Source organism: Lepisosteus platostomus, chromosome 21 (genome assembly GCF_059453375.1).
Source record: "Lepisosteus platostomus isolate fLepPlt1 chromosome 21, fLepPlt1.hap1, whole genome shotgun sequence".
NCBI lineage: Eukaryota > Metazoa > Chordata > Actinopteri > Semionotiformes > Lepisosteidae > Lepisosteus > Lepisosteus platostomus.
Window position 1 is genome coordinate 3,549,857 of NC_142631.1, and position 14,699 is coordinate 3,564,555.

The following is a 14,699-nucleotide window of genomic DNA, read 5'->3' on the forward strand; positions in this document are numbered from 1 at the left end:
GAGCCTGGTATCAGGTTCAGCTACGGTAAAAGGCTGGAAAACCTAATAAATTATGGTTTAATTTCTACAAAATACCTGTACATTTAACACAAAATGCTAGAACTTTGATTAGTGTCATCAATTTCTTCCAAACTATTGATTTGGGGGCAAATTAGACAACATTCCCCATCAGGACGATGCACTGTATAGGGCCATCCAGTATATGTCCGGAAAAAAATGTTCAGATAACACTGATATAACACCATTCCTAAATATCATTTCTGTCCTAAAGCACAGCAATACCATCAAAAATAGTCTACGTTTTGTGGATTCCTAACCCTAACCCTAGCTGGGGATTTGGGTTAGGGTTAGGGTTCAGACCTTCTTGAGAGGATCCACAGTCTTCCACTCATTTCAGCACAAAATATACTTCACTGCATGAAAACATAAACCTAAAGTGACCAAGCATCCAAGCCAAACTCAAGAGAAGAGATCCGAAATGACAGGATTTTCTTTTTGGACAAGTACACTGTTCATCGGATCTGTTGTGTTGAATGGTGTTCTCATTGAGCCTGGTATCAGGTTTAGCTACGGTAAAAGGCTGGAAAACCTAATAAATTATGGTTTAATTTCTACAAAATACCTGTACATTTAACACAAAATGCTAGAACTTTGATTCGTGTCATCAATTTCTTCCAAACTTTTGATTTTGGGGCAAATTAGACAACATTCCCCTTCAGGACAATGCACTGTATAGGGCCATCCAGTATATGTCCGGAAAAAAATGTTCAGATAACACTGATATAACACCATTCCTAAATATCATTTCTGTCCTAAAGCACAGCAATACCATCAAAAATAGTCTACGTTTTGTGGATTCCTAACCCTAACCCTAGCTGGGGATTAGCGGTTAGGGTTAGGATTTAGACCTTCTTGAGAGGATCCACAGTCTTCCACTCATTTCAGCACAAAATATACTTCACTGCATGAAAACATAAACCTAAAGTGACCAAGCATCCAAGCCAAACTCAAGAGAACAGATTCGAAATGGCAGGATTTTCTTTTTGGACAAGTATACTGTTCATCGGATCTGTAGTGTTGAATGGTGTTCTCACTGAGCCTGGTATCAGGTTCAGCTACGGTAAAAGGCTGGAAAACCTAAGAAATTATGGTTTAATTTCTACAAAATACCTGTACATTTAACACAAAATGCTAGAACTTTGATTAGTGTCATCAATTTCTTCCAAACTTTTGATTTTGGGGCAAATAAGACAACATTCCCCTTCAGGACAATGCACTGTATAGGGCCATCCAGTATATGTCCGGAAAAAAATGTTCAGATAACATTGATATAACACCATTCCTAAATATCATTTCTGTCCTAAAGCACAGCAATACCATCAAAAATAGTCTACGTTTTGTGGATTCCTAACCCTAACCCTAGCTGGGGATTAGGGGTTAGGGTTAGGGTTCAGACCTTCTTGAGAGGATCCACAGTCTTCCACTCATTTCAGCACAAAATATACTTCACTGCATGAAAACATACACCTAAAGTGACCAAGCATCCAAGCCAAACTCAAGAGAAGAGATCCGAAATGGCAGGATTTTCTTTTTAGGACAAGTACACTGTTCATCGGATCTGTTGTGTTGAATGGTGTTCTCATTGAGCCTGGTATCAGGTTTAGCTACGGTAAAAGGCTGGAAAACCTAAGAAATTATGGTTTAATTTCTACAAAATACCTGTACATTTAACACAAAATGCTAGAACTTTGATTAGTGTCATCAATTTCTTCCAAACTTTTGATTTGGGGGCAAATAAGACAACATTCCCCTTCAGGACAATGCACTGTATAGGGCCATCCAGTATATGTCCGGAAAAAAATGTTCAGATAACATTGATATAACACCATTACTAAATATCATTTCTGTCCTAAAGCACAGCAATACCATCAAAAATAGTCTACGTTTTGTGGATTCCTAACCCTAACCCTAGCTGGGGATTAGGGGTTAGGGTTAGGGTTCAGACCTTCTTGAGAGGATCCACAGTCTTCCACTCATTTCAGCACAAAATATACTTCACTGCATGAAAACATAAACCTAAAGTGACCAAGCATCTAAGCCAAACTCAAGAGAACAAATCCGAAATGGCAGGATTTTCTTTTTGGACAAGTACACTGTTCATCGGATCTGTTGTGTTGAATGGTGTTCTCACTGAGCCTGGTATCAGGTTTAGCTACGGTAAAAGGCTGGAAAACCTAATAAATTATGGTTTAATTTCTACAAAATACCTGTACATTTAACACAAAATGCTAGAACTTTGATTCGTGTCATCAATTTCTTCCAAACCTTTGATTTTGGGGCAAATTAGACAACATTCCCCTTCAGGACAATGCATTGTATAGGGCCATCCAGTTTATGTCCGGAAAAAAATGTTCAGATAACACTGATATAACACCATTCCTAAATATCATTTCTGTCCTAAAGCACAGCAATACCATCAAAAATAGTCTACGTTTTGTGGATTCCTAACCCTAACCCTAGCTGGGGATTTGGGTTAGGGTTCAGACCTTCTTGAGAGGATCCACAGTCTTCCACTCATTTCAGCACAAAATATACTTCACTGCATGAAAATATAAACCTAAAGTGACCAAGCATCCAAGCCAAACTCAAGAGAAGAGATCCGAAATGGCAGGATTTTCTTTTTAGGACAAGTACACTGTTCATCGGATCTGTTGTGTTGAATGGTGTTCTCACTGAGCCTGGTATCAGGTTCAGCTACGGTAAAAGGCTGGAAAACCTAATAAATTATGGTTTAATTTCTACAAAATACCTGTACATTTAACACAAAATGCTAGAACTTTGATTAGTGTCATCAATTTCTTCCAAACTTTTGATTTGGGGGCAAATTAGACAACATTCCCCATCAGGACGATGCACTGTATAGGGCCATCCAGTATATGTCCGGAAAAAAATGTTCAGATAACACTGATATAACACCATTCCTAAATATCATTTCTGTCCTAAAGCACAGCAATACCATCAAAAATAGTCTACGTTTTGTGGATTCCTAACCCTAACCCTAGCTGGGGATTTGGGTTAGGGTTAGGGTTCAGACCTTCTTGAGAGGATCCACAGTCTTCCACTCATTTCAGCACAAAATATACTTCACTGCATGAAAACATAAACCTAAAGTGACCAAGCATCCAAGCCAAACTCAAGAGAAGAGATCCGAAATGACAGGATTTTCTTTTTGGACAAGTACACTGTTCATCGGATCTGTTGTGTTGAATGGTGTTCTCATTGAGCCTGGTATCAGGTTTAGCTACGGTAAAAGGCTGGAAAACCTAAGAAATTATGGTTTAATTTCTACAAAATACCTGTACATTTAACACAAAATGCTAGAACTTTGATTAGTGTCATCAATTTCTTCCAAACTTTTGATTTTGGGGCAAATAAGACAACATTCCCCTTCAGGACAATGCACTGTATAGGGCCATCCAGTATATGTCCGGAAAAAAATGTTCAGATAACATTGATATAACACCATTCCTAAATATCATTTCTGTCCTAAAGCACAGCAATACCATCACAAATAGTCTACGTTTTGTGGATTCCTAACCATAACCCTAGCTGGGGATTAGGGGTTAGGGTTAGGGTTCAGACCTTCTTGAGAGGATTCACAGTCTTCCACTCATTTCAGCACAAAATATACTTCACTGCATGAAAACATACACCTAAAGTGACCAAGCATCCAAGCCAAACTCAAGAGAACAGATCCGAAATGGCAGGATTTTCTTTTTGGACAAGTACACTGTTCATCGGATCTGTTGTGTTGAATGGTGTTCTCACTGAGCCTGGTATCAGGTTCAGCTACGGTAAAAGGCTGGAAAACCTAATAAATTATGGTTTAATTTCTACAAAATACCTGTACATTTAACACAAAATGCTAGAACTTTGATTCGTGTCATCAATTTCTTCCAAACTTTTGATTTGGGGGCAAATTAGACAACATTCCCCTTCAGGACAATGCACTGTATAGGGCCATTCAGTATATGTCCGAAAAAAAATGTTCAGATAACATTGATATAACACCATTACTAAATATCATTTCTGTCCTAAAGCACAGCAATACCATCAAAAATAGTCTACGTTTTGTGGATTCCTAACCCTAACCCTAGCTGGGGATTAGGGGTTAGGGTTAGGGTTCAGACCTTCTTGAGAGGATCCACAGTCTTCCACTCATTTCAGCACAAAATATACTTCACTGCATGAAAACATAAACCTAAAGTGACCAAGCATCTAAGCCAAACTCAAGAGAACAAATCCGAAATGGCAGGATTTTCTTTTTGGACAAGTACACTGTTCATCGGATCTGTTGTGTTGAATGGTGTTCTCACTGAGCCTGGTATCAGGTTTAGCTACGGTAAAAGGCTGGAAAACCTAATAAATTATGGTTTAATTTCTACAAAATACCTGTACATTTAACACAAAATGCTAGAACTTTGATTAGTGTCATCAATTTCTTCCAAACCTTTGATTTTGGGGCAAATTAGACAACATTCCCCTTCAGGACAATGCATTGTATAGGGCCATCCAGTTTATGTCCGGAAAAAAATGTTCAGATAACACTGATATAACACCATTCCTAAATATCATTTCTGTCCTAAAGCACAGCAATACCATCAAAAATAGTCTACGTTTTGTGGATTCCTAACCCTAACCCTAGCTGGGGATTTGGGTTAGGGTTAGGGTTCAGACCTTCTTGAGAGGATCCACAGTCTTCCACTCATTTCAGCACAAAATATACTTCACTGCATGAAAATATAAACCTAAAGTGACCAAGCATCCAAGCCAAACTCAAGAGAAGAGATCCGAAATGGCAGGATTTTCTTTTTAGGACAAGTACACTGTTCATCGGATCTGTTGTGTTGAATGGTGTTCTCACTGAGCCTGGTATCAGGTTCAGCTACGGTAAAAGGCTGGAAAACCTAATAAATTATGGTTTAATTTCTACAAAATACCTGTACATTTAACACAAAATGCTAGAACTTTGATTAGTGTCATCAATTTCTTCCAAACTTTTGATTTGGGGGCAAATTAGACAACATTCCCCATCAGGACGATGCACTGTATAGGGCCATCCAGTATATGTCCGGAAAAAAATGTTCAGATAACACTGATATAACACCATTCCTAAATATCATTTCTGTCCTAAAGCACAGCAATACCATCAAAAATAGTCTACGTTTTGTGGATTCCTAACCCTAACCCTAGCTGGGGATTTGGGTTAGGGTTAGGGTTCAGACCTTCTTGAGAGGATCCACAGTCTTCCACTCATTTCAGCACAAAATATACTTCACTGCATGAAAACATAAACCTAAAGTGACCAAGCATCCAAGCCAAACTCAAGAGAAGAGATCCGAAATGGCAGGATTTTCTTTTTGGACAAGTACACTGTTCATCGGATCTGTTGTGTTGAATGGTGTTCTCACTGAGCCTGGTATCAGGTTCAGCTACGGTAAAAGGCTGGAAAACCTAATAAATTATGGTTTAATTTCTACAAAATACCTGTACATTTAACACAAAATGCTAGAACTTTGATTAGTGTCATCAATTTCTTCCAAACTTTTGATTTTGGGGCAAATTAGACAACATTCCCCATCAGGACGATGCACTGTATAGGGCCATCCAGTATATGTCCGGAAAAAAATGTTCAGATAACACTGATATAACACCATTCCTAAATATCATTTCTGTCCTAAAGCACAGCAATACCATCAAAAATAGTCTACGTTTTGTGGATTCCTAACCCTAACCCTAGCTGGGGATTTGGGTTAGGGTTAGGGTTCAGACCTTCTTGAGAGGATCCACAGTCTTCCACTCATTTCAGCACAAAATATACTTCACTGCATGAAAACATAAACCTAAAGTGACCAAGCATCCAAGCCAAACTCAAGAGAAGAGATCCGAAATGGCAGGATTTTCTTTTTAGGACAAGTACACTGTTCATCGGATCTGTTGTGTTGAATGGTGTTCTCCCTGAGCCTGGTATCAGGTTCAGCTACGGTAAAAGGCTGGAAAACCTAATAAATTATGGTTTAATTTCTACAAAATACCTGTACATTTAACACAAAATGCTAGAACTTTGATTAGTGTCATCAATTTCTTCCAAACTTTTGATTTGGGGGCAAATTAGACAACATTCCCCATCAGGACGATGCACTGTATAGGGCCATCCAGTATATGTCCGGAAAAAAATGTTCAGATAACATTGATATAACACCATTCCTAAATATCATTTCTGTCCTAAATCACAGCAATACCATCAAAAATAGTCTACGTTTTGTGGATTCCTAACCCTAACCCTAGCTGGGGATTTGGGTTAGGGTTAGGGTTCAGACCTTCTTGAGAGGATCCACAGTCTTCCACTCATTTCAGCACAAAATATACTTCACTGCATGAAAACATAAACCTAAAGTGACCAAGCATCCAAGCCAAACTCAAGAGAAGAGATCCGAAATGGCAGGATTTTCTTTTTAGGACAAGTACACTGTTCATCGGATCTGTTGTGTTGAATGGTGTTCTCCCTGAGCCTGGTATCAGGTTCAGCTACGGTAAAAGGCTGGAAAACCTAATAAATTATGGTTTAATTTCTACAAAATACCTGTACATTTAACACAAAATGCTAGAACTTTGATTAGTGTCATCAATTTCTTCCAAACTTTTGATTTTTAGGCAAATTAGACAACATTCCCCATCAGGACGATGCACTGTATAGGGCCATCCAGTATATGTCCGGAAAAAAATGCTCAGATAACATTGATATAACACCATTCCTAAATATCATTTCTGTCCTAAAGCACAGCAATACCATCAAAAATAGTCTACGTTTTGTGGATTCCTAACCCTAACCCTAGCTGGGGATTTGGGTTAGGGTTCAGACCTTCTTGAGAGGATCCACAGTCTTCCACTCATTTCAGCACAAAATATACTTCACTGCATGAAAACATAAACCTAAAGTGACCAAGCATCCAAGCCAAACTCAAGAGAACAGATCCGAAATGGCAGGATTTTCTTTTTGGACAAGTACACTGTTCATCGGATCTGTTGTGTTGAATGGTGTTCTCACTGAGCCTGGTATCAGGTTCAGCTACGGTAAAAGGCTGGAAAACCTAATAAATTATGGTTTAATTTCTACAAAATACCTGTACATTTAACACAAAATGCTAGAACTTTGATTAGTGTCATCAATTTCTTCCAAACTTTTGATTTTTAGGCAAATTAGACAACATTCCCCATCAGGACGATGCACTGTATAGGGCCATCCAGTATATGTCCGGAAAAAAATGTTCAGATAACACTGATATAACACCATTCCTTAATATCATTTCTGTCCTAAAGCACAGCAATACCATCAAAAATAGTCTACGTTTTGTGGATTCCTAACCCTAACCCTAGCTGGGGATTTGGGTTAGGGTTAGGGTTCAGACCTTCTTGAGAGGATCCACAGTCTTCCACTCATTTCAGCACAAAATATACTTCACTGCATGAAAACATAAACCTAAAGTGACCAAGCATCCAAGCCAAACTCAAGAGAACAGATCCGAAATGGCAGGATTTTCTTTTTGGACAAGTACACTGTTCATCGGATCTGTTGTGTTGAATGGTGTTCTCACTGAGCCTGGTATCAGGTTCAGCTACGGTAAAAGGCTGGAAAACCTAATAAATTATGGTTTAATTTCTACAAAATACCTGTACATTTAACACAAAATGCTAGAACTTTGATTAGTGTCATCAATTTCTTCCAAACTTTTGATTTTTAGGCAAATTAGACAACATTCCCCATCAGGACGATGCACTGTATAGGGCCATCCAGTATATGTCCGGAAAAAAATGTTCAGATAACACTGATATAACACCATTCCTAAATATCATTTCTGTCCTAAAGCACAGCAATACCATCAAAAATAGTCTACGTTTTGTGGATTCCTAACCCTAACCCTAGCTGGGGATTTGGGTTAGGGTTAGGGTTCAGACCTTCTTGAGAGGATCCACAGTCTTCCACTCATTTCAGCACAAAATATACTTCACTGCATGAAAACATAAACCTAAAGTGACCAAGCATCCAAGCCAAACTCAAGAGAAGAGATCCGAAATGGCAGGATTTTCTTTTTAGGACAAGTACACTGTTCATCGGATCTGTTGTGTTGAATGGTGTTCTCACTGAGCCTGGTATCAGGTTCAGCTACGGTAAAAGGCTGGAAAACCTAATAAATTATGGTTTAATTTCTACAAAATACCTGTACATTTAACACAAAATGCTAGAACTTTGATTAGTGTCATCAATTTCTTCCAAACTTTTGATTTGGGGGCAAATTAGACAACATTCCCCATCAGGACGATGCACTGTATAGGGCCATCCAGTATATGTCCGGAAAAAAATGTTCAGGTAACAGTGATATAGTGTATGAAACAAAGCTGCACTTGGAGCACTGGCTAAAATAAAAAGATAAAAAAAATAATCAGAATGATGATAAAAGCAGTTTAAACAAAAAATTTCAGATATGCACATACAGTATGCAACTCAGTACCTAAGGTGATTTTATTTTTGTACACACACACACACACACAATTAATGGCCTTTCAAAGAGAAAAATTGCTTTTATTTGTGCAGCTATTTCTAACCTCTGTGAATTATAGTTCTGCTGTTATGGTGTCTGGTTTATGTTTAATTTTAGACGGCAATGTTCTGAATTGCATTAACAAACATGAAATTACCGATTTACTGGTACGTGAAACCGGGTTTAATAGAAAAGGGTTTATTCCACGGTCAGTAAGCTGATCTGTCCTCGCAACTGACCAGAGACAGTCCTTCAGTCCCGTAATATTTTCCAGCTGAGAAGGTACTGTGCCAGACTGCTTTCGGCTCACCGCGCACAAATCTGGAAATGAGGGATTATTAAAAAGGATCTAATTCTAAACAAAGTCAGCAGCCACGTTTGAGGTCCGAGAAGTTCCACGTTCAGCGGCACTTTTTTATTTTTTCTTAAAAAAAAAAAAGAACGCAGTATTGTTACAATTCAAGTAGTACAAATGAGATTGCCATAGCAACCTGGGTACAAAAAAAGCTACCACCCATTTACTGCTGGGCCCCTTTTTACATATGTCACATTACATCCATTAGGGCTAATTAGACATGGGGGGGAGGGGGGAGGAAGACAAAATCAGCCTAATGCATGAGCAGGCTTTTCTCCTCCGCATGCAAATCTATATCCATCAGAGGACGAGCCGGGATGCATCAGATCACCTGTTAGTGGGATACGGTCTTTGCCATCTCTCATTTTCCCCCAACAGATCCTTGCAAGCAACCGAAGTGTGCCCAGCAGGGGCCTAATCTTGCTGAATTCTTTCAATAAGACAAAGAAATAGTCTTGAAATTCCAAAGGGAATTGGGGGGGGGAGAGACACAGGGAGACCGAACTGTGGGCCTCTTGGAAAGCAGTCGAAAAAAATCTCTCTTCATTAAAGAAGATGTGGAGGGGGGGGGCAGATTTCAATAAATTATACCCTCTGGCAACATTCCTTTTGAGTGTTAATTACGTTCCATTACAGTGTGTCCTCATTAATGTCCTTAACACAGGGCACTGCCAAGCTGTCACCCTGCTCTTTGAAGAAAGCTGCCAATCCAGGCCGTTTTAAGAGCTTATTTTTGTGAGTCGGACAAAAAAGGTAAAGTCCAGAGCTATACCCATCTGCTTTGCCACTTGACGATTTCCTACATTTTATAATTCAAAGATTTCTTTCCAGTGACGTTCTAATCTTCCTTTTTAAAAATCACCACCGCATTTCACCCGCACTAAAAGTGGAATGTACATGGTAATTTGCAAAATCTCCAATTTAGTTCACAAAATAGATGCAATTTCCAGGCTCTGTATGTGCAGCACCATGTTCTGCGATTCAGAATGAGGCAACAAAACTTCCAGTGAGGTGAAGGGGCCCTGTGACACTGTAAACAAGCAGGCTTGTGAATTGTGAACAAGAAGGCTCTTTTCGTCCAATGGAAATAATCCTCTCATCTTTGTTTTGCTGATAAATGAAACTTACTTGTCAACTTTGCCTGCATATCACCTTGGAACAGTTCTGCGGTGAAATGTCTGCTGCACAACCGGTACTTACTCGCTCGTGCATCACAGTGACTAGCGAGCAGGAAGGGCCGCCTTGTCGTAATTTGTGGGAACTCAAATGCGAGTTTGGCGACCCACAGTACCTTCGCAAAGTTCGCAAGTTTCACGCTTTTGTGCTTAATTCGAAATTGGTATTATTTTTCTTATAACATCAATGAATTTATTTTGTTACTGAGATTTAATAACTGGTCTGAGAAACTGGGTCTGCAGTTCCTTTTTAAAAGGTCACTGACTCCAAATGCCTCAGTTCCACTCGGTACAATTTACTGTATACTTTAGTTGCAGGGCGAACTGTAATTGTTCTGCATGGTTCTTTGGGTGTAGAAGGATAACTAGGACTGGGTTAAATAAATTTAACCCATGTGCCAGATGAGAATTTTAAAGCCAAAACTTAACAACACAATAAAAAGCCAACTGTAAAGACCTGATACAGCAGTCATTTGGGATGGTAAGAGTATCATTTTGACATCAGGTTTGACTTTCTTGAACTTAAAAAGCTCACACATGTGGAAGAACTTAAAAAGGCTATGGAGAGCTTTTAAAAATGTCCTCACACAAAAAAAAAAACAAACAAACCTTGAATAATAGAGATCTTTATTGAGTGGAATCTAGAGTAGGATTTGTTCTTAGGTCAGATTATTTTAAGGGTTTTTTTAATATAAATTACTTATGAAAAGAATCACATATTTTAAAAACCCCAAATGTGAATACTTAAAAGCCTGTGAAAGGTAAATATACAAGACACTTAAAGTGTTTGTGAAAAGGGGGTAGCTTCTTTGGGAGACATCTGATCTTTGGAGACGAGCTTCTAGAGACTCAAAACAGTCTGTTTGCACTGGAGAAGCAAGCCAGAATTTATTTTTGGAAACACTAAAGAATACGCTTTAAACAGTAGCTTAGCAACAGGTTCAGATACACAATTTTACACCCACCTACACTCACGCACACAGATAAACAGAAGGTCTGGACCGATCATTGCTGCAGGACCCCATTGCTAGACTTTATCGATTTAATTATTGCATTCTCTTAAGAGCCTGCAAATGAAAAATTTGGCATCAAAAAGCAATGACCCATCAACTGTGTTCATCAACAATTGTCTTTTCCTTTTTGCGCCAAACCAGAAAAATCACAAAGCAGAGAGGACGTTTTTTTTTCATTTTTAAATAAACAGATGGGATTCAGGATAGTGTGATACTGTATATAGTGGCCGTTTAATCCACACACCTTAACCAATGGCTAATTCCTCATTCTTCTACCTCTGACGAAAAACAAAGACCTCATATGAGCCGTATCCTTAAAGGATCTGAAGCCCTGGAAAATTAGAAATTAATTTCGAATTTGGCCGTTTTTCAAATTCATTTCTAATTTGGTTAGCTTCTCCTTGGTTGTTTATATTGTTCAAAGCTGGGCTGTTTCAAATGCTGGACTGCTTCAGATTTACTGTAGACAAAAGACGTTTTACATCCCGAATGTCAAAAGTGTATGTTAATGGAGTCACAGACATATTTATTAATTAGGTGCCCCAGTATACCGAAACTGAACTGAGCCAAGACAGCCTCCAGGATAAAATCACCAGAAATCCAAGCAGCTTTCAGGACTGAGCAGTGACTAATCGCATTCCTTAAGGGCGGTGTGTTGTGACCTAATCTATCATCAATGTGAAGCGCAAATGTCTCAGCCCAAGAGCTTCAGTCACATTCACTAGCTACGCGGTGCACAATAAGGAAAGGTTTTTGTACGACAGCTGATCGGAAAGGTCTAGTGGGAATACTGGGCAAGTGCGATGTCACACCAGGACAGCAACTCCATGTAATGAAATGGCCGGGTATGCTACATGAGACAGTCTATCTGGCTTGCATAAACATGGGCGACACTGATCTAAGAGCTGCAAACCAGATATAGTAAGTATTTCTACTGATACAGAAACCTGTAATATCACATAATAATATCAGTGACCTTAATCTAATAGTATAGGCCCAGAGACATTATTAAGTAGCCCCACTGTAGAGAAAGCTACTGTTCCAGCAACGCAGAAAACCAATACTACTGTAGCCCTTTCTCTAGGCCTAGTATTCTGGGATAACTGACTACAATAACAAGTAGACAGGTCATCCCATTCAAACCAGAGAAAGAGGAAGTCAAGAAACATACTGTATTCCCTGAAATTAAGCTTCTAATAAAGTCTCCCTGTGTGCAATTTGACATTAACTCTGCTCAGGGAAATTTGAACAAACTGGATAGGAACTAGTACAAACTGAGCCCTGATTGAGCCACTTGGTGCCCAGTCTTTGCCAGGCCTGTTATTCTCTTTTATTCCTGGAATTAACTTCTCAGTGGGAGCCTCTTGTCAAAGCCACAGCGGATACCGTAAATGTGCTCGAGGGCAGGAAAAAAAAAGATTTTTCTAGGGTAGTGAAAGAATAAAATAGACTGTATTAATGGACCCCAATCAAAACTCTCATGCATTTTTAATTTAATTATTTTCACGTTGACATGTGCTCTCTAAGGTACTCGGAGGAAAAACTATTTAAATTTGCCTTCATTTCTAAAAGCGTTATTTGTAATAGGACAAGTTTAAGCATCATTAATGAACGGTTATTTTTTTTTTTTTAATGTTTGCATATTAGTGTCAATGCAGTGACAGGATATTCCTTTTTTGGGAACTGTTTAAATATCTACTTGTTAAAGCACTTTCACCTGACAAGAAACATTAATTCACTGCGAGCATCCTATACAAAACGAGGATATGAAGGGATTAAATATTTAATATCTAATCACGGTCTCAAACTAATATTAATCTGGACTGAATAAGACAATCGTTTTGAAACCAAAAGATCACAGTAGAAAAGGTAACTAAAAGACATCCAACTCTCCAGGATCAGGGTTGGAGATCTGTGGTCTAAAGCACAGCAAAAGAGCAATAAATATCAATTTGTCAGTATATGTGGTTATGCAGACAGATAAACAGGCCGATAGATATACTGTATACGGGACTGTAAATATCAATCAGCTATCACCGTCTCACAAGACAAAAAAAACAGAGGCATCTAGACAAAAAGACCTCTTCTGCTCACGGATCCATACTGCATAAGTTAGCAGAACACAGCTGACTAACTGCTGAAATGCTTATACTGTATATATGAGTGTGTGTCTTACTGTACACGGAAAAGCTTTCAGAGGTAAGGTGTTTTAGGAGCAAGCAGGAGCCATGAATTATGGAAAAGCAAATATTAATTAGCTCTCAAACTTTTACAAAGCTGAACAGAAGACCCGTCTAACTAGGTTTTTAATTTTATATCATGTCACCTCCTTTCTTTTGCAAATCTTATAAGATCACTTATTGGCCATATACAATTTCTTGCATGAGGAATGTGTCTTTTCGCAGACCCCAGCTTGCTCTCCATGAGACACACAGACAGGGAGAGAAGCTGGGGGTCAGACCGCAGGGTCAGCCATTTGGAGCAGTTGGGGTTAAGGGCCTTGCTCAGGTGCCCAACGGAGTAGGATTCCTCTGCCGGCCACAGGATTTGAACCAGCAACCTTCTAGCCACAGGCACAGATCCTTAAATCACAGAGCCACCACACTGCCCCTGTGTTCCAATTTCATCATTAATATTGCCATTCCAACAGTTCATAGCCACTGCCTGCAAAATCTACTTTAAACCTGAAAGGCGTTCCTTTTATGACACACAAATACAGGCATACAGAAAAGGCAGACTGTTGGAAAAATCTCTCTGTCAAACGAGTCATTGAAAAGAAAGGGTGTGTTTAGTCAAGGTCAGCGTGTAGGAGAGTACCTGGTGCAAGGGGTCTTTTCTCATGTTCCTGCTGGCCAGAGGCTCATCGAAGGGGAACACCACGGAATAGTTTTTGGCATAGGACTCATGACTTCGTTCCCGAATCCAGCGGTTATTATCCGTGAGAGTATGATGGAACCGCCTGCAAAGAGACAGCAGAATGAAAGGTCACGGACCACACGGGCACCAAATTGATTCCATTTTTTTATTTTTTAAACAAGGAAACTACAGAATGTGACCAAACTCCGCGGGGAATAGCAGAAACTCAATTAAGCAGGAAGAAAAGCAACTGGAATTTAACACTTGGCTTGCAGAGCCAAAGCAAATATCTATAGCCTAATTTTAGCAAATCCTAAAGAGGAAATGAAACTTCTAACTAGAAGACTTGCCCTAGAGGTAGTTCTCTTATGATTCTGCTGCAGTTTACCCCCTGAATACAGTACATATGTGTTTTTACACAGACCAACAGCAACCAAAACAGAGAGAGTCTCCGTCTCTGGCCGCTGCGGAACAAAATCTAAAAAAAGCATTTTTTTTCTTCCGATTGTCTGGTGTTACTTTCCGTCTGTACAACCAAACAAAAAGTCCTGCTGCAGACTTAAAAATCATTTTAAAATAATTTTTACCAAGAACATTCTCCTCAATGTTGCACTGTTGAAGAAGGCAACAGGGTGTAGTGCTTTACTCACAATCTAGACCTGATGGAGCTGGGAATTCATTATTTGTCAAAACATCTCCT

General features: G+C 39.1%; 1 protein-coding gene across 5 annotated transcripts in view; it reads right to left on the minus strand.

Moving 5' to 3' along the window:
* Positions 1-14,699, minus strand: part of sardh (sarcosine dehydrogenase) — a 124,783-nt gene that overhangs the window by 70,913 nt on the left and 39,171 nt on the right. For all 5 annotated transcript variants that reach the window (XM_088615493.1, XM_088615492.1, XM_088615491.1 and 2 more), the window contains exon 11: positions 13,961-14,102. In XM_088615493.1, coding sequence (XP_088471619.1) covers positions 13,961-14,102 — 142 coding nt within the window. The remainder of the gene's footprint in view (positions 1-13,960; positions 14,103-14,699) is intronic.